This window comes from Sylvia atricapilla, chromosome 1, assembly GCF_009819655.1.
Source record: "Sylvia atricapilla isolate bSylAtr1 chromosome 1, bSylAtr1.pri, whole genome shotgun sequence".
Taxonomy (NCBI): domain Eukaryota; kingdom Metazoa; phylum Chordata; class Aves; order Passeriformes; family Sylviidae; genus Sylvia; species Sylvia atricapilla.
In genome coordinates, this window is record NC_089140.1 from 109,912,297 (window position 1) to 109,935,616 (window position 23,320).

Consider the following 23,320-nt stretch of genomic DNA (forward strand, 5'->3'; position numbering starts at 1 on the left):
TGAGCTTTCAGAGGTCAATGCTGCTGGTTGAGCCAGGACACATGGCTGAGCTACACCTACAGTTTAGTTAACTGTGATGCACAGTCCCTGGGGTAAGAGAAACTGTTCTACTAAAGGACTGTGTTTCTCTGCCCAAATGGAAAGGGATAACATTTATCTTTTCCGTGGCCCTTAAGATAAACTTTCTGTTCTTGAGTGAGGTTCTAGATAGTTGATTTTTGAATGTGCTCTCCCTAGCATGTTGTTGTTTGGTTTTTTTTTTCCCCATCAGGAATATTAAAGGAATTAATATTAAAACATTAAAAGAAATATTAAAAAGCATAACTCAATTGAGCAATCCTGTTTGAGGTGGACTAATGATAGAAAGCATCCTTGCAAGTTAATTTTCTCTATAGCTTCTGGTGTTTTTGTTTTACGTTGCAGTTATCACGATTCATAAACTATTTCATAGGTTATACTGCTCATGCTCTTTATTTTTCTAGAGAATTTTAGTATATGAAATAATTTAGTTAACTAGGTATTCCACCACTACTAATTGAAAGTTGTCTCAATATACAAGACAAATGCACAGTATAAGACTGCACAGTTCACCACAGTGTGTGCACAGCAGTGACTTCCTCAGAGCAAATTTAAATCACATGTCTGACAATGGCTGGCACCACATTACAACCAGCTACAGACATGCAAGAGGCAGGATTGGGCCTGGCTAAATATAGGAATTGTGCCAATGCCTTTGAATTTTGGCAAAACTCCTATGAGTGACAGTGTATTTCACAAAACACACATGATATTTCCTGTGGAGAAAGCAGTACAAATCTAGACAAAGGTGTCAGGGGAAGAACAGAAGAGTCTTCAGCTCCCATTTTCTGCCTTGCAGAGAGGAAGACAGCAGGAGAAAGGGCAGGTGGAACTTTTTTCCTCCCTGTTGTACGAGTGGAGGGAAGAGACCTGTTAGGGCCCAGGCCTCATACAGAATTTCTTCCCCTCAGGATAGGCAGAAAACAAAGGCAGACTTTAGATTACTCTGACCTATAGAACAGCACAGCATGATCCTTGCCTTGGAACTTATTGTAAGTTATTGATTCAGTCTTTGGTTTTTAGCAGTCAACCTTGAGAATCCCCATCTCCTCTATTTACACCTCCCCACCCACTCCCAGACCCATTCCTGAAGGAAAGGAAGTTTCCCTTGGAAGACTACACCAACTCCTTCAGCCTCTGACACTGAGGATATGAAAGGATCCTTTCATATCCTCTGTCAGCTCCACAGAGCTCTCAGACTAAGATCACTTAGGACACACGACACAGGTTTGCTAAACCTGCTCTTTCCTAAGAGACTTCATTTGGTACAAGCCTGATCCCAAAAGTGATGCACTGCATAATGAACTCCAGGGCCTAGGATGCCCTTGCTGGAATTAGAGTAGTTAAAAATCTGAAAAAATAAAGGTAAAACTCCAGGGGAAATGAAGTAGAGATAATGTCATGTTTTTTTCTCTTCTTGCTACATAAACCTTCTCAAGGCCAATCTCTTTGCAGAGGCCAGCACCTTGCAGAAGATCATAGCTACTGATCATTTTTGCTGCTTCTTTATTGGTAGGCAGTACTAATGGAGGAGTTTGAATATCTGATTTTTCTTCCAAAAGAGAAACAACATAAACTGCGAGAAAACAATGTCCTCTTTTGCCATCCCAAGAGTGGTTATGCCTGCAGGTAATGGTGCTGAAGGAATCACTGTATTACTGAAACTGATGTGTTTAAAAAGGCATAGCAGTACTTACTGCTGAACCAGAACTATGCAAAGCAAGAGAAATTCCTCCTTTGCAGTGTATTCCTCCCATTCAGTACAAGCCTTGCTATGCCTCAGGCAGCTCCACTTCTATGATCACAATCAAGCATTTTTCTCAGTACTTTTCATGCCTATGGGTACTGTGCTAAAAGAATTATCTCAGTAAGGCACTCCTGCAGGAGTTTCTCTCCCCCCTTGCCAAAATGCCATTTTCGAGTGACTATGATGGGCAACACTTTCAGCTGGGATAGATCAGCATTACTCCATTCAGTGCAGAAGGACTCTGGCACCAGAGCACCAATGGAGAAAATCTTTAAACTTATGAATCAAATGTTTAGGAAACGCACAAGGAAAAGTGTGTGGGAGTACTGGAGCAATGCTTGTGCCAGCTTTGCAGATTTATTACTACAATATCATCATGGTCAACAAAATTAAACCTCCCACTATAGATCTCTTCATCTACTGTGATACAACTGGTATCACTCCCACTACTGCCAGCCTATTTTGTTGACACAAAACAGTTTTCCATACTCCTGCCATATCTGGGATATTGAGATTCAACCACTGAAAAAGGCTCTATGGGAAACTATGGGGTATGATTTGGATTTTGAGTGATTTTTCCTATTTCTCTTCTGCTTCAGACTTTCTTTTAATATTACATGTATTGGAGCATGTGGCAGGAAGAATGGACCAAAACACTTTGTGTTACATTTGAAATTGAATTTTTTTCTGCATTTAGAAACAGATGACAGCCTAGACATGAAGCATTAAGGTCTTAAGTGCTGAATTAACTTCCTCAGTTTCAACTAATTAAAAATGTCTGTGTGTTCTACTCTGAAAAGGAAAAAAAGTAAGCCTGCTGGAGATTCCATACTTTTGCTTCCACAGGTAAAATACAGCAAAAGTTATAGATCTTCTGAAAAAAACCAAACAAAAAGAAAAAAAGAAAAAAAGAAAAAAGAAAAAAAGAAAAAAAGAAAAAAGAAAAAGAAAAAGAAAAAGAAAAGAAAAAGAAAAAGAAAAAGAAAAAAGAAAAAGAAAAAGAAAAAGAAAAAGAAAAAGAAAAAAAAAAAGAAAAAGAAAAGAAAAAGAAAAAGAAAAAGAAAAAGAACCCACAAAAATACCCTTGCAAATCCCAGTTTTCTTGTCTGTTAGACAGTGAGCAATTACTTTTTTGCATTACTTAATGACTGGTTCTTTTTTTCAAAGGTAGGTTCAGATACTTTAAAGATATTTTACCCTGTGTTTGATACATTTGAATGATAATTATTTTATTTCAAATCTACATTAAAACTTGAACAGCTTGTTAGTGGAAAACAAAATTCTTTCTATGAATTCAATGCAGAGTGTCTTTTTATAAACACTGTCTCAGGTAAAACTTAACTTTGACAGCTAAAAAAAATCTTCTAAAAATGAATGGTTCTAAAAAAACCCAAACAAACCTGACCTCCAAACCCTGTCTCCAACTATTTAGTAGAAAGAGAATATTTTGCTACTGAAGAAGACTTGCTCCAATTTTTTAGTATAACTTGGCACACATCCTTTAACTTCAGTACTGTGAGGGTTCTGTATTTTAAAAGATTAAGTAAATAAGAAGTGATGTTTGGGGCATGGCCTTTTGACTCCATAATCATCAAACCAAAACAGCGCATGTCATTGGAAGAAACAAAGAAATGAACTTTGACTGGCCTTTGGAGGATGCACTTTGTGATTTGCTTTATTAATGGAGACAGTAAAACTGAAGCTTAATATGAAGTACCATGAGTAATAAGCATGAAATATGTGTAGTGCAGTGCAAATCTGTTCCCCAAATATTCTCATTTCAGGGGAGAATTCTTTTGGCACAATGCCTGGGCTGCTGGCCACAGATTGCTTGGCTGCCTTGTCCTGTGCCTAGCCTCTTCAGCAGCTGGTGCTGCTCTCAGGCACTGCATTCAGCTCCTGCTCTCACAGCCTATTATAGATCTAATTTTTTTTATTAGAAAAATATGTTTCTAAATTTAGGCCATCAAGTCAGTTGTTGAATCACAAAAATGTTCCCGCTACCAAACATAAGCAGTCTGTGCATACACTTCTACATGTATTTTCTGTGGGCAGAACTGTGCTTGTGCTTTCTAATTGAGGAATACTTCTGATCCATTGTGCAACTGATGTTTGGAATTTAGAAGTAATTTATGTCTCTCTAAAATCTTCTAAATCTTAATAATTCAATAAACAAAATCAGAATTTGTCTCTCTTGAATAACAAGGCTATGCTCATGCACACTGGCTTCGTGTTGATTTCATTAAACTGGCCCAAATGCTGTGTGATAATAGGGATTTACTCACCAGAAATATTATTCCCTGCCCGTGCTGTGGGCAGAAGTGTATGTGCAATGAAGTCATTAGCTAAACACACTCATATCTATGATGGAAACATCTGACAGGCAAGAAAATGCTTCACATTTAGTATCTTCTTGGCATATGAAAGGAAGAGATAAGTAAACAGCTCTCTATCCCAGGCTTTTAAGACTGGAGCAGGAAGAAAGAAGCCGTGACTCTAAAAGCTCCATCTTTAGACCTGAATAGAGAACTCTTACATCTACATTTCCACTGGCCTTTCCTTTTCTGCCTCCTTGACATAAAATGAATGTTAAAGACACCTGGAAGAAAGCTGTCCCCAACCCTGTTCATTTTCATTCCACTGAATGAAAGGAAGGGGGATAAGATTCCTTTAAAGTTCCTGTCCAAGAAACAACAAAATATTCCATTTTTGAGTCTTCAGCTTTATCAACCTCCAGAACAGAAAACTTACATTGACATAAATTTTACCTCACATTCAAGATCTTATTGCAGCTCAGGGTGCCTTAAAGTATATTCTGAAATCAGCAGCTTGAAATTCAACTACACATGCTCAGCATAAAGAGCCTGGAAAAATACCACATTTTCTAATTTAATGATCTCTGTGTTGAGGTGAAAAATTAGCTGTTCACCTTGGGGCCTGACTGAAAATCCAAGGCATGAAATTATTTGGAATTGCATGCCTTGCACATTATTCCTTTCCATTGCATGTAGCAAATTTAATGTTGGTTGGTCTGAAGTATGAACGGAGGGGGGCTGCCGTATGATACTCACCATCCTCTCCAGCTGCATCTGCTAATGACAGAACCCTATCCAGCACTGCTGAAACCAGGAATTTTGCCACTGACTTGAAAGGCAGCAGGATTTAAAATTACAATGCATACCACTTATTTTCTTCCCCTTGACAATATGGCCAGTGCATTCTGGGTAGGAAGCTAAGCTTCCCCATACTTGTACATAATTTGATCTCCTGACAATAATTCTCATGCAGCTAAACAGTGCCTGCATAACATTTTTTTGCCTCAGTGGTTAAGGCATATCATTTGGAACCAAAAAAAAAAAAAAAAAAAAAAAAAACACAAAAAAAAAAAACCAAACAAACAAACAAAAAACCTAGAAGTAAAATAATCACTAAGTGGGGAAATGATGGAAGTGAACAAGGCCTGAAATGCAAACTACAGTGTGGGTATCCAAGGACATTACAGTCATTTAGTGATCATTTTGAATACAGATAAAAAAGGATAAAGTACTGAAGTACAGAAGTCTTTCTGATCCCTATTAAATACCAAATCACAAAGAGATGGCTAAACAAAAAAAGCTATTATTAATAAAGCTTCTGTAGTGTAAGAGGCATTGAGCTCTTTGCAAGTGGCATTTGCCTCTTTTGGGATTCCAATTTCTATTTGTTTGCTTTATGTTAAGTGAACCATCTGCTTCCTTTTGCTCTTTTCTAAGACTCCATAAGCCTCCCATTCTAAAGCAAAAATGACTTTCAGCTGGAATTTTTCAGGTTTTATGTAAAAATACAACAGAGGTAGGACATGGCCTTATCCCTCTGCATGGCTGCCACTTGGATGAAGTGCCTTTTTTCTTCCATCCTCTAGAGCAAATTAGGCTCTGTGAAACCACATGGAAGGGAACTCCTGATGCTTTCTCCTCCACCTCTTACAAGGATGTACAATCGACATGCTCTTCCTGCATACTGAATAGCTGTGACAAGGACTCCATCACCCTGACACAAAAACCATTTCTTTGTGCTCCCTCTGCATTTGCAGCTTTCTGCCACAGCAGCACTGCCTCAGCAGGGCATCCTCCAGCATTAGCTGGGAGATATTTTTGCATAACTCCCTTTTCTGTAACCAATGTTGTCCAAATCTGCTCCATACAATATATTGCCCTATATTGCCACTATACTATATAAATAACAGAATATAGAGAACATTTTAAAACCATACAAAATTATTACTTCTTCCTGGGAGCTCTTTAGGTCAGGAAAGAGAACAACATACAATCAGGGACACAAATGTACATCTTTCTTCCTTCTTTCCTGCACTCTAGGGATAATGCATGAAGGATAATATATGAAAATACTCCTCAGTGTCAAGCTTTAGAAGCTGGACATTAATTCCAGAATTCTCTCTGTCCTCCAAATATGAAGGTTTAAAAGTGTCTTACTCATCACTACTGAAAGCCAGATACAGTGATCTTGCAATAGAGGTCCATGCCCTTGCTGCAGTTTAGATTTTTAATCCGTTTCTTCCAAAGCAGTTTCACAATTACCTGTAATTTTTCCGCCAGTAATTTCCTTCCTTTCTTAATCAAAACATAAACTGGTCCTGGTCTGCAGCAGCCAGACTCTTTTTTTTTTTTTTTTTTTTTTTTTTTTTTTTTTTTTTTTAGTAAAACAGTGCTTGAAGAGTCTTTCTTTATGTCAATCCCCCCCCTTACTTCATGGAGCAAAACAGCACCAGAAATTGTATGGAGGCAGATCAGCAGATCAGTAACATCTCCTCACAAACCTCAATTTCTTTAAAAATTTAGGAATTAGATATAAATAGAAGGAAACACCATAGCAGTGATTTTTTTTTTTTTGTGGCACTACATGTGCACTTTTATTAATATTCAGATGTATAGCATTAGCACAGAACCTGTATCCATTTCTGCAACAAGCACTTGCACCAACCTGCTCTATTCAGGTTGCTGCTATGACAACTATCCAGAGTCAAATGTTAGGTCAGCTCCCAGCATATGTGTCTAGGCCATAATTCATTTGTCAGAAACCTAATAGCCACCTATTCCTACTCCTCCAACAGAAAAAAGCAATATTGTTAAAATTACTGAATGTTACAATATCCTTAACAGCCTATTCACTGAAAACTTTAGATTTTCCTTGCTTTTATCCCCCAAAACCAAAATGGCTTAGAAGGATATGTTTAAAGGGTCTATTTGCAAACTTATCACAGAATCAGCTGAGTTGCAAGGGATCTATCAGGATCATCAAGTTCATCTCCTGGCCCTGCACACTTTTTAGAAGACCAAGAGTCTCACCACATACCCAGGAGTATTATCCAAACACTTCTTGAATGCAGACAGGCTTGGTGCTGTGACCACTTCCCTGGGGGATCCTGTTCCAATGCCCAACCAACCTCTGGGTGAAGAACTTTTTTCTAATATCCAACCTAAACCTCCCCTTACACAACTTCAGGCCATTCCCTTGGGTCCTGTCACTGGTCACCACTGAGAAGAAATCAGTGCCTGCCCCTCCTCTTGCTCTTGTAAGGAAGTTGTAACTGCAATGAGGTCTCCCCTCAGTATCCTCTTCCAGGCTGAACAGACCAAGTGACCTCAGCTGCTCCTCATACAGTTTAAGATAATTTCATTTTTTTCTTCCTTTTTATCTTTCCCTCCACCATGATGATTACTGATACTTAATTTGGTTGGTTACAAGTCACAGCATAGAAAAAAATTACAGCTGTCATCTCAATGAGAGATTTCCTTAAAAATTCATTCAGTGTTTATCACAAAGAACTGCTTCATAGCATCATAGTGCATAATACTCTGTGAACATAGACTTGCCCTTGTCAACCCAAAAAGCTCAAATAAACAAAGATATTTTTTTACTAAGGTTAGCACATCAAGTGAGTTGTATTGTGATGTCTGTACAGTGAATGTATGAGAGTAACACCTTTATCAGACTATGAAGTTGTCTGACTACTGCTATTTTCAGGTAATCTCTGGAATGAAAGGAAACTATACCTTTTAAACTCATATTTTTTTAAAAATAAAATGCAGAGTAACTTTTTCTTATCATGTATATTCTATAAAAGACTGACAGACAAGCATTCTGTGAAGAGATTACTAATTTAAAAAGTACCATCTCTGACTGAGAAATGCCTTTGTTAGGATGGGAAATACATAAGATAAAAATAACTTTCATTTTCCTCTGAGCATAAGTTTTTCTTTGGCTCAACTTGTCGTTCACTGTGCATCTACAATAGAATCACACATTGAATGTCCAAATGCTTGGGGCATAAGGATGGAAGAAGTGTATGTAGCTCCCTCCTTTGGCTGATCAAAAAATTGTGCATGCTATTGCAGCCTTTCCATGACATTAGTCACTGAAGTGGAGTAAAAATGGCTAAAATGACATGGATTGAATCCAGGGGAGCATCCAGGCCACTGGCTTTGCAGTCAGATGTGACCACTATTCTATCTGCAAATATAACAATGCATTCTCAAAGGTCCAGATTCCTAACTGGTACAAATCAACATGTTGTGAATGAAGCAACATCAATTTTCTAAATGATCTAGCTAACTATACATGACATATCCATAAAAATGCTCATATACTTCTACAGTCTATTACTCTATGATTCAGCTCTTTTCCTGCTTTCCCATATTCATCCTCCTTCCTCATTCTCAAGTGCTGACATTTTGTCTTGATTGCCAAAAAACAACTTGTTTCAATTAGAGAAAAATGATCATTTGTGATTTTGTAACATGACAGCACACAAAAAGTATAAATTAAAAAAAAAGCAAACAAACAAAAAAAAATTAAACAAAATGCAGCTGTTACAAAAATCCACTTGTGTCCAAATGGAGGGGAAGGCATTTTTCCTACTATCATTCTTAAGCTCTTTTCTACATATAAATTCCACCAGTTCATCTGCTTTAGAGAAAATAAAAAGGCAGGTCCTCTTGCATACCAATGTATACAAATTACTATTTACTCTTACATCTTCCCTTGAAGACTTTTCACTGGTTTTCGGGGTTTTTTTTTTTTAAATCTCAGACAGAACAGTACCAACATTTTCTCCACTTTCCACTACCTCCACTTTGGAGAAAGTCCCATAGGCCAGCCCTGCTCCAAGCTGTTTCATGCTGAGGTTTTACAAAAACTACAGCACACCCATGCTGGTTTGGAAGCAGCAGAGACTGACAGTGGTTCAGCACTTAGAACAAAATTTCCATTTCTGTCATCAACAACAAACTGGGCCACATGACCAAGGTCTCTGGAGTGCATAAAGCAGGCATCCTGCCCCTCTGCTCACTGCCCAGGACATAATGATGGGATTGCTTTTCCCAGAGTCTTCTACTTATTTAACCATGCTTCTTTTGCCCAACTAAGATGTAATTTGATTTGTAAAGTGAAGTGCATGGCAAAAGAAGAATGGTTATATTGTTCACCATATCCAATGAATACAAGTGAATAGGGCCGTATTTTAGCTCTACTTATTTTGTTTAAAGACTCCCTTGTTCTTTGTAGTTCAGAACCTCCACTTCATGCAACTGCTTCATACCAAATATTGCTAGGGATGTAATAAGGATCTTGACGGATTATCCCAGGAGAAGAAGCACAGAAAATCCTAAATATTCAGATAATGCCTCTTCTATCTCTAACCAAAGAAAAATAATGTAAGGTTGATTCAGGTATTGTTTCTACATTTTTTTCATCAGCTGTGATCAAAAATGTCTTTAAAATTCAAGAGTTACTCTGTTTCAGTATCCAGATTCAACAGAGGTGATCTGGAGAGAGACACAAAAGCTCTGCATTGCCTTTTTACTATCTTCCTGATCTGGACTGTGAAAGATCAACCAAATCTAGCCCAATGTCACAAGCATTTCACTGTTCAGCAGTACTACCAGTAAACCTAGACAATTTCAACATATAAATCTATAAAAATTGTGCAACAGAATAAATTTTTTTTGGTACCAGGCAGAATTTAAAAGTGGAAGTGACGGGATTCTTCAGTTGGGTAATAGGTATCAAATATATAACTTCTCATCATTAAAGCTTCTGGCCAACCAAACAGTGCTTGATCTCAAGAAAATGAAAATGCGCTGAAGCTTAAGAGAGCACTTGACTAACATCTAACATGGTCAGACAGCCAAAGCATTACAGTCAGAGCTACCACATCCTAGTAAATACATTTATATTTTTCTTAAAAAGAAGTTTCACAAACTGACAATGCTTTTATTTTTGCAGTTCATGACAACTATGGGAAATTACTAGTTTCCTGAAAGACAAGAAAACATTGATTTTCTCATTAAGAAATGAATTCCTGGCATGGAAAAAAAACCAATATTGAAAATAAGTCAATGACGCCAGTGAGACCAGATTTCATTAACTTATTTTTTTAATTGGATTTCTGCTGGCAGAAATCTTCAGCTTTGAGTTAGGAAATACAAAGATCACATAAGTGGAATTTAGGACATCAGTCGAAGGATGGTTTCCTCGTTACTCAGACTTAACTTTATCACACTTAACACTGTCCCCAGATCAGGGCTCTATCAACCACTTCAGCTTTCAGAAATACTTTTAGAAAGTAATCCCTAATATGAAGTATTTGTATTAAACCACATAAAAAGAGGTTTCTTTCGAAAACAAATGAGCATATGAGGTTGTAGGTATATAAAGCCAATCCTTCACATTAAACACTAGTGAAAGAAACAGCAAATACTCATGAACGTGGACAAACAACACTGTTAAAAAAATGAGGTGTTAAAGCATCCCTAGTTTTGACTTTCAAGCTGCTTCTTTTTGCTGAGCAATAATTGAGACGGTTTTTCATCAAATCACTGCTAAAATTAACACTATAGGCAAAGAAACCTATCTAATTTGGAAATTCATGCCATCATAACAAATAGAGACTTCCATAAGGGGCATACATGCAAGCTACTCAGAACTCCCTGCTCAAGGCCTGTGTTGTCTTGCTCAAGGCCTTTTCTGTCTCCTCAGGGAGAGAAGGAAAAATGGAGAAGAAAAGGAAAGAGTATAAACAAGATGAGAAAAGGAGTTCAGGAGGTTGCAAAGTTTTATCTTAGCTTCAAGATCGGGCATAACACTCACTGTGTTCTTAATTAATTCATGGTTTACAGGTAATATTCTGAAAAGTGGGTGGATAAAATTTACAGAATCACAGAATCACAGAATCAATTAGGTTGGAAGAGCCCTCTGATATCACCAAGTCCAACCTATCACAAGAACATCACCACATCAATTAGACCATGGCACTGAGTGCCACATCTCACTTTGAGGCAGATCACCTGTCTGGAACACAAAAGGCAGAACTTCAGTGTACTGCATGCAGGAATAAAGCAGCCTTAATGCAATGCTTCCATTCAGCTCTGAGGGGAAGTGCTGAATGAGTCTTTTGCCAGACCCTCTTGACAATCTACTTTCCAAGACTGTCTAATGCTTGTCTTCAATTAGAAAATCTCTTGACAGAATTTACGAAGTGGTAATTTTCATCATTAAAATCTTATTTATCTTATTTCACCTTTGTCCCTCACAAATTTTCACTGACGTCCTCAAGGCCTGAGTCTACCCAGTGGTACAACACACAATTTTGGAAAATAAGGGACTTTTTCCTTTTTTTTTTTTTCTGCTTTCTTTTTTGTTTTCTTTTTTGTTATTTTTTCTTTTTTTTTAAGAGCTATGGAATGACAAAACAACACGATGAACTACACTTTTCCAATCTTTCTCTGTTTAAGAAAAACAATCTAATGAAAATATAACATTTTAGATACATGTAAGAAAAGTGAAGGAAATTTAATAGCAAGTTAAGAGGAAAAAATAGGAAGACAAGCAAAATAGACACTTTTTACCTACTAGTCACACTCTCTGGATGTGAGGATAGAGATCCAGTTCCCATCTCAACATATTAACTGAGCACACTATTGTCCATTAAATACCAACTCAGAAATATTCCAGAATGCTTTTCTCTCAGTCTACTTCATTAATTTCACATCATCAGAATAAATAATTAAATTTCAATGGAACTGGGGCTGAACCCAAGGTTTTCTACTTCTCTAATGACTTTTCTATTCCACCCTGAAGGGTAAATTTCTCACTAAGTTTTATGAAGCTACCCAACACACACTGTCATATTTTTTTCCAGCATGTTCAGCATATCTACTCAGCATATCTGTCCTGAATTCACAAGTAGTTTTGCAAGCACCAAAGCTACACCAGCTCAGCTAATTTACTGCTTGCTGAAACAAATGGCTGGTGCTGTTTGCCACTCCACTGTGTTCCCAGAACTCACTGGCAAGAAGGGGGGAAGAGCTGAAAGAAGCAGAACCCAACATCCATTGTTCATAGGCAGCTTTGCTACTTTAACATCACAGTTGCAATTAAGGTGATCAGTTGGGACATATTCTGACTACAGATCTCTAATTCTATAATGAAAAGTAAAGAAATGCCTTTCCCCACAAAGATGTTACCAAATCCTTCTGTGATTGTAATACTACAAATGAAAGGAAAAAAATCCTATTAATATGTTTTTTTGAGTTCTGACTACAGTTTAAATATTGATTTTTATTTCAACAGATCTCTGGTTCCCTCAAGAGCATCATGGGATTCTCACTTAAATCACTTGAAAACTCTGCCTCACCCTGGCTGGACCAAGGAATTGAGCCATTAGTTCATTGTAAGTAAAGTAACTGATGTTTGGGCAAGTAATTTCTAGTTCCCCTTGAGATAAGACCACATTGACTTTGTAGCTTTTCTTTTTATTATTACTGAAAAATCAAAGAGCAAATGAGAGAATATAAAACCTGTACAATCTGAACGAGCACTGCTTCTAAACTAAATTATATTTAATATTACAGTGCTTTGACATGCCATGTGATTTGTAAATCTTAAGGCAAATGCAGTACAAAAATGAAAATACTAGCAAAAATATCACATAAAGAAGAAATAGCAACATACGCTCTCAGACCCTCAACTATCAATTTTATAAGTATAGCAGTAGTAATCCTTTATACAGTCAGGGCATGACCTGAAAGAACTCAATGGACTATACATAAAAGGAAAATGTTCTTTTAAAAAATTTTCTATTCCACAAAACAAAAGTTCATCTGCCATGATAGAAGCACATTTTGGAACACATGAGATATCACTAAGATTTTTACTTTGTTACTATCATGAAGAGAAATAAAACATATTAGCCTCTGTAATAAGAATGTTAGACATTCACTGTTTCTGTCTAGTGAGTAAATAATCAAAGCCTGGAATGAACTACCAGATGGATTTTAAAAAACTAAAAGAAGACATGCAATTTCCAGAAAATTAAAGGTAATAAAATTGCAACATGCACTACAAAAGGTGAATAATCACACAAGAAAAAAACATACGAGCTTTAAAAAGTCACTAAGAAGTTAATTGACAGCATTTTGTTATACAGCACAGAAACTTCCCTGTTTCAGACAAATAGGTATTTTCAGTCAGTAACAGTATTTCATCTTATATTTAAAATGCATACACTTTTTGAAAGAGAATATGTGCACAAATAAATATCCTGATTCATGGACACATGCACCATTTCTGTTATTTATGTACATTATATCCACTCTACGTTCTGTTGTTTTTAATTCTTGTATAGAGATTGCACATTATGCTCTGAAAATCTACAGCCATCAAAAAGTAAATATATAGCTTTATCCAGCTGGACATTACAAATATATTAGACACCCTCACACAGCTTATGTAAATACAGACAAAGACATGCTTGTGTATCCATTAAAAAAACCACAGCTTTTGTATTTTAATTAATGTTGCTAGCAAGAAGCATATAAGGTGCATGCTAGCATGCACCACCCTTCTGCATGGCATCCTATGTAAATTAGTCCAGTGCATTAATAAATATGGATGTGGTAGACCCCCAAACAACACAGTACCTGCTGTCTATCCAAGCGCATCCTTTTTGCAGCATTTCTGCTTTCACTCTCACAGGCGGAAGCCAGGATACTCTCTGCAACTGCTGAAGTAAGGTGTGAGGGAATAGGTCGTGACTATGAAAGAGAAAAAGAAACACAGAAATTATTCCTAGCATAATCCACAACATCCTTTTTCAAAGCACACCATACCATCACCTAGGCAGGAAAGTCTGCTCATTGAAATGCAGTTTATACCAACAAAACAGGGAAATGGAACTTGCAAAGATGAAAAATGAAACTAGTTAGATGTTAAAGCCACAGCTGATCCACAGATCCACGAGAAGCCCTTTCCCCCCACAGCTCTATTGTCCAGTGTGTTTAGTCTGGCTCATTAAGCTGTACTTTGAACAGACAGTGGCATATTCTCTGCGTTCCAGCAGCACCCTGACCGTCTGATTCTTGTTAAGAAAACTGAAAGGCTTTTTATCCTGTGCAGCATGTGACAGAGATGAGTAGTGGTTTTTTTATAGTCAGAAAAAAAAAATCACAACAAAAAAACCACCCAAGTGATAGGGTTGAAACATCACTCAAAACCTAACAGATTGTCAGAACATTTCAGAGCAGCCTCAATCTGTAGTATATGGATATTTGCATTCCTTGCTGCAACATGACTGATGTGATTAAAACGACTTAAAAAATAAATCTGTTTTTCTTTCAATAATGCCAGCCTTCTAACACTCCAGATACTTTGTGGTTCAACTAGATATGGTTCATTATTCTGATTCAAAACCTGTCATTAGTAATTTTATAGCATTTACACATTTAAGGTTAAAAGTGAGGTGAATCCCCTCCCAAAAAGGGAATGATAGAATCTTTTTAGCATCATTGTTGATTATGAACTCCAGTATGATCTTGCCAATCATTTCATTAGGCAGAATATTTATGCAGCATTTTTTTTCCTGATTACATACAAAACAATCTTCCTGAAAGATGAAGCTCATAATAATCTTCTTCATTAAGATACAAAGACATATCAGAACTACCAAGAAAATAAACGAAGTGGGTATAATAACAGAGATACTGATATACATATAAGCCCATTACAGAAACTGCAATTTATTGAGCCCAGTTCTGAACTTCTACAAATTTTCAAAGCTTCATTGAACTCAAATTTACATTTATTATGTAAAATTTTACATACTGAGAATTTGGCCATGTGTGAGGAGCTTTGGGTGTGGGTTTTTGCTTTTTGTTGTTGTTGTTTTGCTTTTGGTTTTGTTTTTTTACTTTTGGGTTTTGGTTTGGTTTTTCTTGAACTGTTTTACTTTCTTACTCCCAAAATGATGGATATGAACATCCTATGAAATATCAATGAATTATGGAAGAAAATTTCAAAGTTATTCCCATTCAGTTCCTAGATAAAAACCTTAAAACAGGTAAATTATATAGGCTCAACTGATTTTATGGTTTTCATAAAATTTCAGAAACTGAGGAGCCAGCCATTATCAGTATTAGACTTTTACCTTTAAAAATTAAAGTCCATTTATTGACTTTGGATATGCTCTGCAGAATGCCAATTTTTAATTTGACACTCTACTTTCTCTAAAGCATGGGACCACACTCTGTCTGGGACCAGAAGATGAACCAGCTTTAAGAAATAGACAGGGATTTATGGGTCTTCCTTGCAATAGGCTTATTTCTCCCCACTTACATGAGAACAAGGTCTCTGGCATCAGCATACCATCAGTGCAAGAAAGGCAACCAGAGGCTGCACTACTGCAATAAATTATACTTGTATTGATTTGACAGAACAAACTCTTGAACTTGCTTCCAGTTTGAAAATAATTCAGTCTAAGAGATGAGGGTTTACTGATGTAAACCCCAGTGTCATGACAGAAGTTAACACTACATGCAGTACAAGCAGACACCCTACTCAGAGCTCCAGAGGACAAAGTAAGTCTGTGCAGAAGGCTTTCATTGACAAAGCCCATTTAATAAATATAAAAACCCATTTTATTAAATATAAATTTCATAGTAACGTCACCATTCCAGAGAGGCATTTTATTAAATATAAATTTCATTTATATTTAATAAATTGCCTCTCTGGAATGGTGACGTTACTCTGAATTTGTTGCTGCATCCCACTAGATCGCTCTCCGTATTTGCTGGCCAAGTAGCACTGTACATGCCACTGGTTTGTGTATGCTCAAGGTGCAGTGACTCTGTTGGCTGCATGGAATTCTCACTGTGGTTCTGTAACAGCCATGTTCACACAATGATATTCTTGAAAAATGGTGAGCAAACACCTGGTTAATTCCTCCAGCTCAGGTCTTTAGCTAAACCTGTAACTATACCTGCACATCAGTGGATTTATAGAAGGTGATATATGAGCCAAAAAACCTAATGTTCTGACCAAAACGTAAATTGAACATCAGTCCTCCAAATTAATTTGTTTATGGAAGAGAATGTGTTTATTGAAGCGTTTTATAAAAAAAATTTGAGTGTTATGATTAAAATCAAGCAGTTATCTTTTCTCTGAAAAGGAGTTCAGTGGTCATGTGCTCACTATTGAAATACTAAACCTCAAGTTACCACCTGCAAAAAGGAGGAAATCTCTGGGTACTGGAGTATCTTCCTCTTGAAATACATGTTAACCCATAATTTCTCTCAATCATCACTGCAGCTGGCTGTTGATATGTTCATGTCAAGAACTACCTAGACTGAACCTTAGGGAAAATGTGATTAATACACGGCCCAGTCGCTTGGGGAGTAAAGTACTGTAGCAAAGCACATCTGCTCAGGCTTCAGGCTCTATCAACAGAGCTCTAGTACGGCATCGACTGAGAAGATGAACACAGTCCTCTGTCACTAGGAGCAGAGCTGTTAAAAAGGAGATTTCTGCTTCACAAATTCCATATCTGTAAAGTGTCAAAAAGATCAATTTTGAAAAGTCTTGCCTAAGAGGAAAAATTACTTTGAAATAAGCACTTCAAAAAATATTTTTTAAATAAACTGAATTAATATCTCCATCTTCGAAGCTCAGAAGCCCCTTTCTGGGTTAGCTCAGCTTCCTTTTCCTCTCTACTTCTGATTATTCATGACTGCTCTCATAACTACAGCTGTAAAACCAATTCTGTAAGAAGCTCAAACATCTCTGTTGGGCTCTGAACATCTCTCAATTCCCAAGCTGAGGGTGAGATTCAAAGGCCTTGGAAAATATAGCAAAAGCGATATCATGCGATTTTGCAGAAGGAAGCCTGCAGATCACAGCCAAAAGGATGTTTTGCAGGTTCTCAGGCTGCCCTCTGCAGAGCTGAGAGCTGAGTGCTGGTTCCTACATGTTTGGAACTACAGCAGGAAATCTGGGAGCCAAGGAGAACTTTTTCCAAGGGCTGCCAAGCTGCCCTCACAACTCCTGCATCCACAACCTGCCCACTAAACTAGCAGAAAACCAGGCTTCATTTTATATCAAGAGAAAACCCTAGACAAATTAATATTTCTTAAAGGGGAAAAAAACAAAAAACAAAAAACAAAAAAAGGCATTACCAAAAAATTCCCAGACAGCTTTATCTGGTTTAGAATGCCTAGTGTTGTTTGAGGCATAACCTTCACAGCCTCAGTCTGGTATTTCTCTCGCTTTACAGTGATGTAAAGCAGGAAATAATTCTACTTGAACTACCCATGTGTAAAACAGAAGAAAGTAAGAAATCCTGTAAACTTAATTTACCAAAAGTAGCAAATCACAAGGCAGGAGAACATTTTTTGTCATTTTGAACCAAAGACAGATGTGACAATTTAATAGGCAAAGAGATGAAAAAAACTTAGAAGGAATCTGGTGAACAGTGTAATACAGACCTTCTGAGCAGGCTGTATATCCATCCCACAAAAGCAATATACAGAATTCCTTTGTATTTACTTGGAAACATGATACTGCTTGTGACTGCACTAAAGCAGGGGTCACATTTTGAACATGCATCCAGTTTTGGTTTTTTACATCTCCTCAGCTGACACACAACTAACATCCAGCCTCTAACACAATGTAGGTGAACAGCATTTTGATAAATGATGTAAGGAAAACCTCCTAGATTGCATTTGCACATGGATGCCTTTGTTTATATCAACTTCTGAAGCGACTGACATTTAGGAAGTGGCTGGAATTCCCTCAGTAATCCATGGGAGATGACCAACCACCCTCAGTCCTCTCATATTTGAAACTATTTTGAGACCACAACAGAGCCTGTAGATGACAACAGGGACAACAAAGCAACATGCACACTAAATCACCTTTTTGAATATATAATTTTGCACACTTTTATGAGAAATAATTTTTTTAAATTGGTTTGAACTTTTTATTCACTCATCCCTTTTCTCTTTCTGAAGAGATTATAAATCATTGGCATTTTTGCTTTACTTTTGCAAGCTGCCCATTGGAAAATAAAATTAGTCAATACTTCTTTCTAGTCTAATAAGTGCTGTTTTGCCTAAAGTGTGTTAAATCTAATGAAGATCTTTTCATGACCTTGATGCTCCTTGGATCTGAATATCAACAATCCAAGCATCTTACAACAAGACTTTCTGGAGTTACAGAGTAGTCCTGCAAGGTTGCTGATTTTTAGTAGCTGAAATCAGAAATCCTTGGCCCAGTTCATCTAGAAATTAGCTCTCTTGGTATAATCTCTGACTCTTTAACACAGGGGAGATTAGCATGTTCAATATGTTGTAAAATATGCATTTTCACTATAACAACTGTAGGTAGCATCATCAAGTCTGCTGTTTTAAGTGAGGTACCGTTGCAGTATCTTCATGCGGAACACCAAATACCTTTCCTGGTATAGTCACATAATTCCTGTATTTCTACACAGAATCTAAAAAAAACTTCTATGTTTTAATTCCTTATGTACATTTTTTTGCATAAATTTGCCAATTATTGATATACTAGGTAACTGATTATATTTCCGTCTAAACCACTAGGAGCAGTATATTCACTAAAAAGAATTTTGCAATTTATTGTGCATGCAGTCCACCCATGGTTAGAGATCCATTGTCTCTAAAATTACTACCTTAGCATGTTTTTTGAGGTCCAGTATAAATAAAAGGCAAAGTTGTACTAAAGTTTGGTCTACGTACTTTTGCACGTTGCATCGGTCTGGCTCAGTTCTGAAAATATACATCTGTCTGTTTAGTCAGATTATAGGCACACATGTACACCTGCTGAAATGCCAAATATCCTAAGTTGATGTGTGCATAAATACTACCTTCTAGTTTAGGCAAATAACACCAAAAATTACATCTTTCAGTATAAGACAGTTGCAAACATAAACATGCAAGTTACTTCCTTTTGTTCACAGACACCCCAACATAAATCATACAATCACTGGATCATTTAGGTTGGAAAAGACCTGTAAAATCATTGAGTCCAACCATTAAAATAACACTCTCAACTCCACCACTAAACCATGTCCTCAAGTGCTGCATCCACACACCTCCAGGGACAGTAACTCCAGCACCTCCTGGACATTCTGTTCCAATTTCTTTGGATGAAGAAATTTTTCCTAACAGCCAATCTAAATCTGCCCTGGCACGAGTTGAGGCCATTTCGCCTACTCCTATTGCTTGCTACTTGGGAGATTAATATAAATGTGAGAACAAGGAAGTATTTATCTACTACTCAAACTTGAAAACATATGGTTTAAAATTTTCCAACGTGATCTGACATCCAAAACTGAAAATGAATGTCTAAGATGCCTCATTGACAGTAGCTGAATTTTTCCAAGGGCATCATTAACCACTTGTCTGCGTGTTGGGCTCCCAAAACCTAGATAGTCCCTAGCGCTTTCCTGCATGTCAGCTTTTTCCTCAGGTATTGCAAGACCAATTCATTTCCAAAATACAATACTGCAAATATGCCACAACTCTCTCATAATAAATTACTAAGATCTAACACAATGTCCTCAAATGTCTAACATATTTGTAACAACATGCAATATCTAAATAGCATTTTTTGACAGAAAATACACAAAATATGTTACAGGACAGGGAACACATGATCTTCAAATAGGAGTTTTTAATCAGAATAATGCAGTGAAATGGATGACAGAACTGTCCTACACAGCACAGCTGCAAAGGTTTCAGAAACCCGTCTACAGAGTATTTTTGAATTTAAAGACTGAATTAAGTACAATACTGCCCTATATTAGATGTACTTTTATAGTGGTCACAAACTGGAAGAGATTAGATATTGGGAAGAAATTTCTTACTGTGAGGATGATGAGGCACTGGATTGGGCTGCCTAGAAAAGCAGTGGGTGCCCCTGAAATTCTTCAAGACCAGGTTGGGTGGGGCTTTGGGCAACCTTATCCAGTGAAAGGTGTCCCTGCCCATGGAAGAGGAGTTGGAACTAGATGAATTTTAGACTAACTTCCCACCCAAACCATTTTTTAATTCAATGTTTCTATGAATTGCTGGCACAGAATAGTGGAATATGAACAACTGGACTGGCATTTTAATGCCTCTATCACTACATTTCAGTTGGGTTTGATATATTGATATATCTCTGTCTGATTGATATTGATATATCTCTGTCTTGCAGTCTTATGATAAATACTCAGCTCTAACACCTACAAGAGAATTCAATGAAATAACCTCTAAATGGCAGAAGAGGCTTTCTGAAACATCTAGTGATGTTCAAATAACTTTTTTAAGTTTCCAGCTTTGGAAACATTGAATTGAAATATTGCAACTTGATTATGATGGCACCTTAATAAATCAAAGTATATCTTAACATACTCCTGACTAAAAGTTTAGCAAATGGATCTTTCCAATCAACCACCATGCTGCTGTTGCTGCTGCTATGCCTACATATGGGACCAGGTCCAGGTCTGCCTATTTGAGCAATTTCAGCAGGGCTAATGGAAATTTTAAACTACTTATGTGAACAACAGCAAGAATATCCATCTGACTTTATTTACATAAAAATGAAGTATTTTGTCTAAAGTAGTCATCCAGGCTTCTTTTTTGTTTCATTGTTGACTCATGAGACAGCTGGGGATGAACCTCTCCAGACTGGTTCATCTAAGTGACGAACTGACTGCTGAGGGGGCCAAAGTCCCCTAATTTCTCTAACAAACCTAGGCACAATTATCTCTATCCGAGATTTAGCTGGTATTTTGCAGTGACAGAGAACTTCAGGAATCATCCTGCTGACCTAACACCTTCAGAGTCAGGTGAGGATTGTATTGAACACTGATAGCACATTACTAGCAAAACTCCAGAGGACTTAGGAAAATGAGTATGGTTCAACATTATTTACTGTTTCCCCTAATATAATACACTGAATTGGCTTCCTGTTTTTAAACCATTGGCACAGGCCAGTTAATCAAGTAACATTGCAGCAAGAGTTCCCAATCTAAGTCAGAATCACAATATCAAAATCCACTGAAATATTTAGGGGTTTTTTCTGATTTCAAGCTTACAGGTAAACAGAGTGAACATTCTTTTAACCTATTCTTTGCTTTTTCAATAAAAAGGGGATTTTATTCTACATCAGAACTTATTGCCATTTCAGAGGGCAACAAAAAATTGAAACAAATGTCAAAATTGCATTCCTATATTTTCCTCTCTCACAGGATGTAGACAACTAAGTCCTATCAGGTTGGTAGGTATTTTTGACTTTTAATTCTATTTCCAAATACCATGCCTTTTTTAAAGCTAACTTCTTCACATTTTGCAAGGCTAATGGAAGAAGTGCTACTTCTTCCACTGCTCACTTTTCCAAAATTGCCTATACTTTGAAAAGTCATCAAAAAGCAAAACCTATCTGAGCAAGATCCAGGAGAAAGTTCTTAAAGATCACACAAGTATTCACTTAACTGTTCTGTGGTGAAAAAAACCCACAACACATCTAAGAGCCTTAGAAAAAATGTTTCTAGAATATTTTTTCAAGACTATAAGAGATCTAATGGTGAAAGTCCAAGTTTATCAAAGAGTAGCTTTGGCCTTTTTCAACCAAGTTGCCCATCAGACTTATTTAAGTTAACTACTATCAAACACGGGTGAGATGCTTACAAAGGGAAGTGTCCAACTGACAGAATTTGGAGTATAATACAAAGTAATAACTCCATTAGTATTTGTAGATCTTCATGCAACTGTTCTTGTGATAATTTTCTTAATGATTCCCAGCTTGTTAATCAATTAGATATGCATCCCTGAATCTACAGATCCTCATTTTCCTGAAAATGCTTATGACCTTTCCAAACATAAAAGCCTGGAGGACTGAAAACCCATGTGACTCAAGGGCAGCTGGACTTTTCAGCACTAAATTCAGTAAACATTGAAAGATTCCTCTTCCAAAAACTTAAAAGCAGAACCTAGACAGCTATCCCAATTAATCTTAATGAGAGAGATTTCAGAAAACATTCTCCTTCTGGAAACCAGTCTGCACCGAGGCTGCTCACTTTCAATACAGACTCAATACAAGCCACTAGACACATTCAAAACACCTTGATCAACATGAGCTCAGTTGCAAACTGTTAAAACACCTCCCTCAGCCAATTGGCACAACCAAGCGACAGTGGCAGTGAAAGACACAGAGCTTAATTATTTGCTCTTGAGGCTGGAGGTAGCCTCATCCCAGGAGGAGCTGGGATGAACAACACTGGGACCTAAATCAGGAACTGTCTTTAGGCACAGTGTGACTCTTCTTAGACACATCCAAACTTGTCTTTGGGCAATGAAAAGCATTTATGACTAGCCTTTTCTCTCCGACACAGAACACTTTGCTCTTAGATACTATTGTCTTGTATTACAGAAGTACTTCGAAGGAGGGTTTCCTTTTGCTTAAAAAAGGCAGAATTTCTTTGTGAATAAGAGTTTAAAGTCTTACTCTTCCGTTGGGATGCCCACAGAAAAAGTGGCACATCTGTGAAAAAGATAGTGTAAGATGCAATTTCAAATTGAATGCAGTGAGACTGATCTTGGAGATCATGAAGAAGGGATGAAACAGAGAGTAGTAAGAAAATGTAACTCTTAAACAATTCAATCTCATTCGATTATTTCTAGCATCTGAAGTTTTTCTGGACTATAACTAAATAAATGCATGCCACGGCAGCTGTCTACTAATTCTTTTTAATTGGCAGTTCTCTATCACAGAGCCTGGGACAAGTCTAAACAAAGGATTTGAAAAACATTAGTGAAACAGACCATCTGAATATTTCAGGGAGAAAATTCCTCTTGCATAGCCTATAGAGGTCACAAAACACCTAATCTATATACAGGAATTCCCATTGATATCAGTCCTTGAGAATGAGGAAGTAATTTTTTCTTTTGTTTAAGGGCTAATGAACAGAAAAATAAATAGTTTCTTTAAGAATACAAACAATTTTTAAGTACTCAATGCAATACAGCACAAGGCAGGCAGAACCACAATCTAGAAATTCCATCCAAAAGACATTGATTTCAATACTTGACAGACTTCCCTCCCAATGAAAGATTTTGAGCAAGATCTTAGAATTTAGTTGATAAATTCTCTCAAAGAGAACCT

The 23,320-nt window shown here is 37.0% G+C and overlaps 1 protein-coding gene across 1 annotated transcript in view; it reads right to left on the reverse strand.

Annotated features, from left to right (window-relative positions):
• NOL4 (nucleolar protein 4) overlaps positions 1–23,320 on the reverse strand; it is a 190,078-nt gene that overhangs the window by 21,245 nt on the left and 145,513 nt on the right. The window contains exon 9 of the mRNA XM_066330532.1: positions 13,804–13,917. Within this exon, the coding sequence (XP_066186629.1) occupies positions 13,804–13,917 (114 nt within the window). The remainder of the gene's footprint in view (positions 1–13,803; positions 13,918–23,320) is intronic.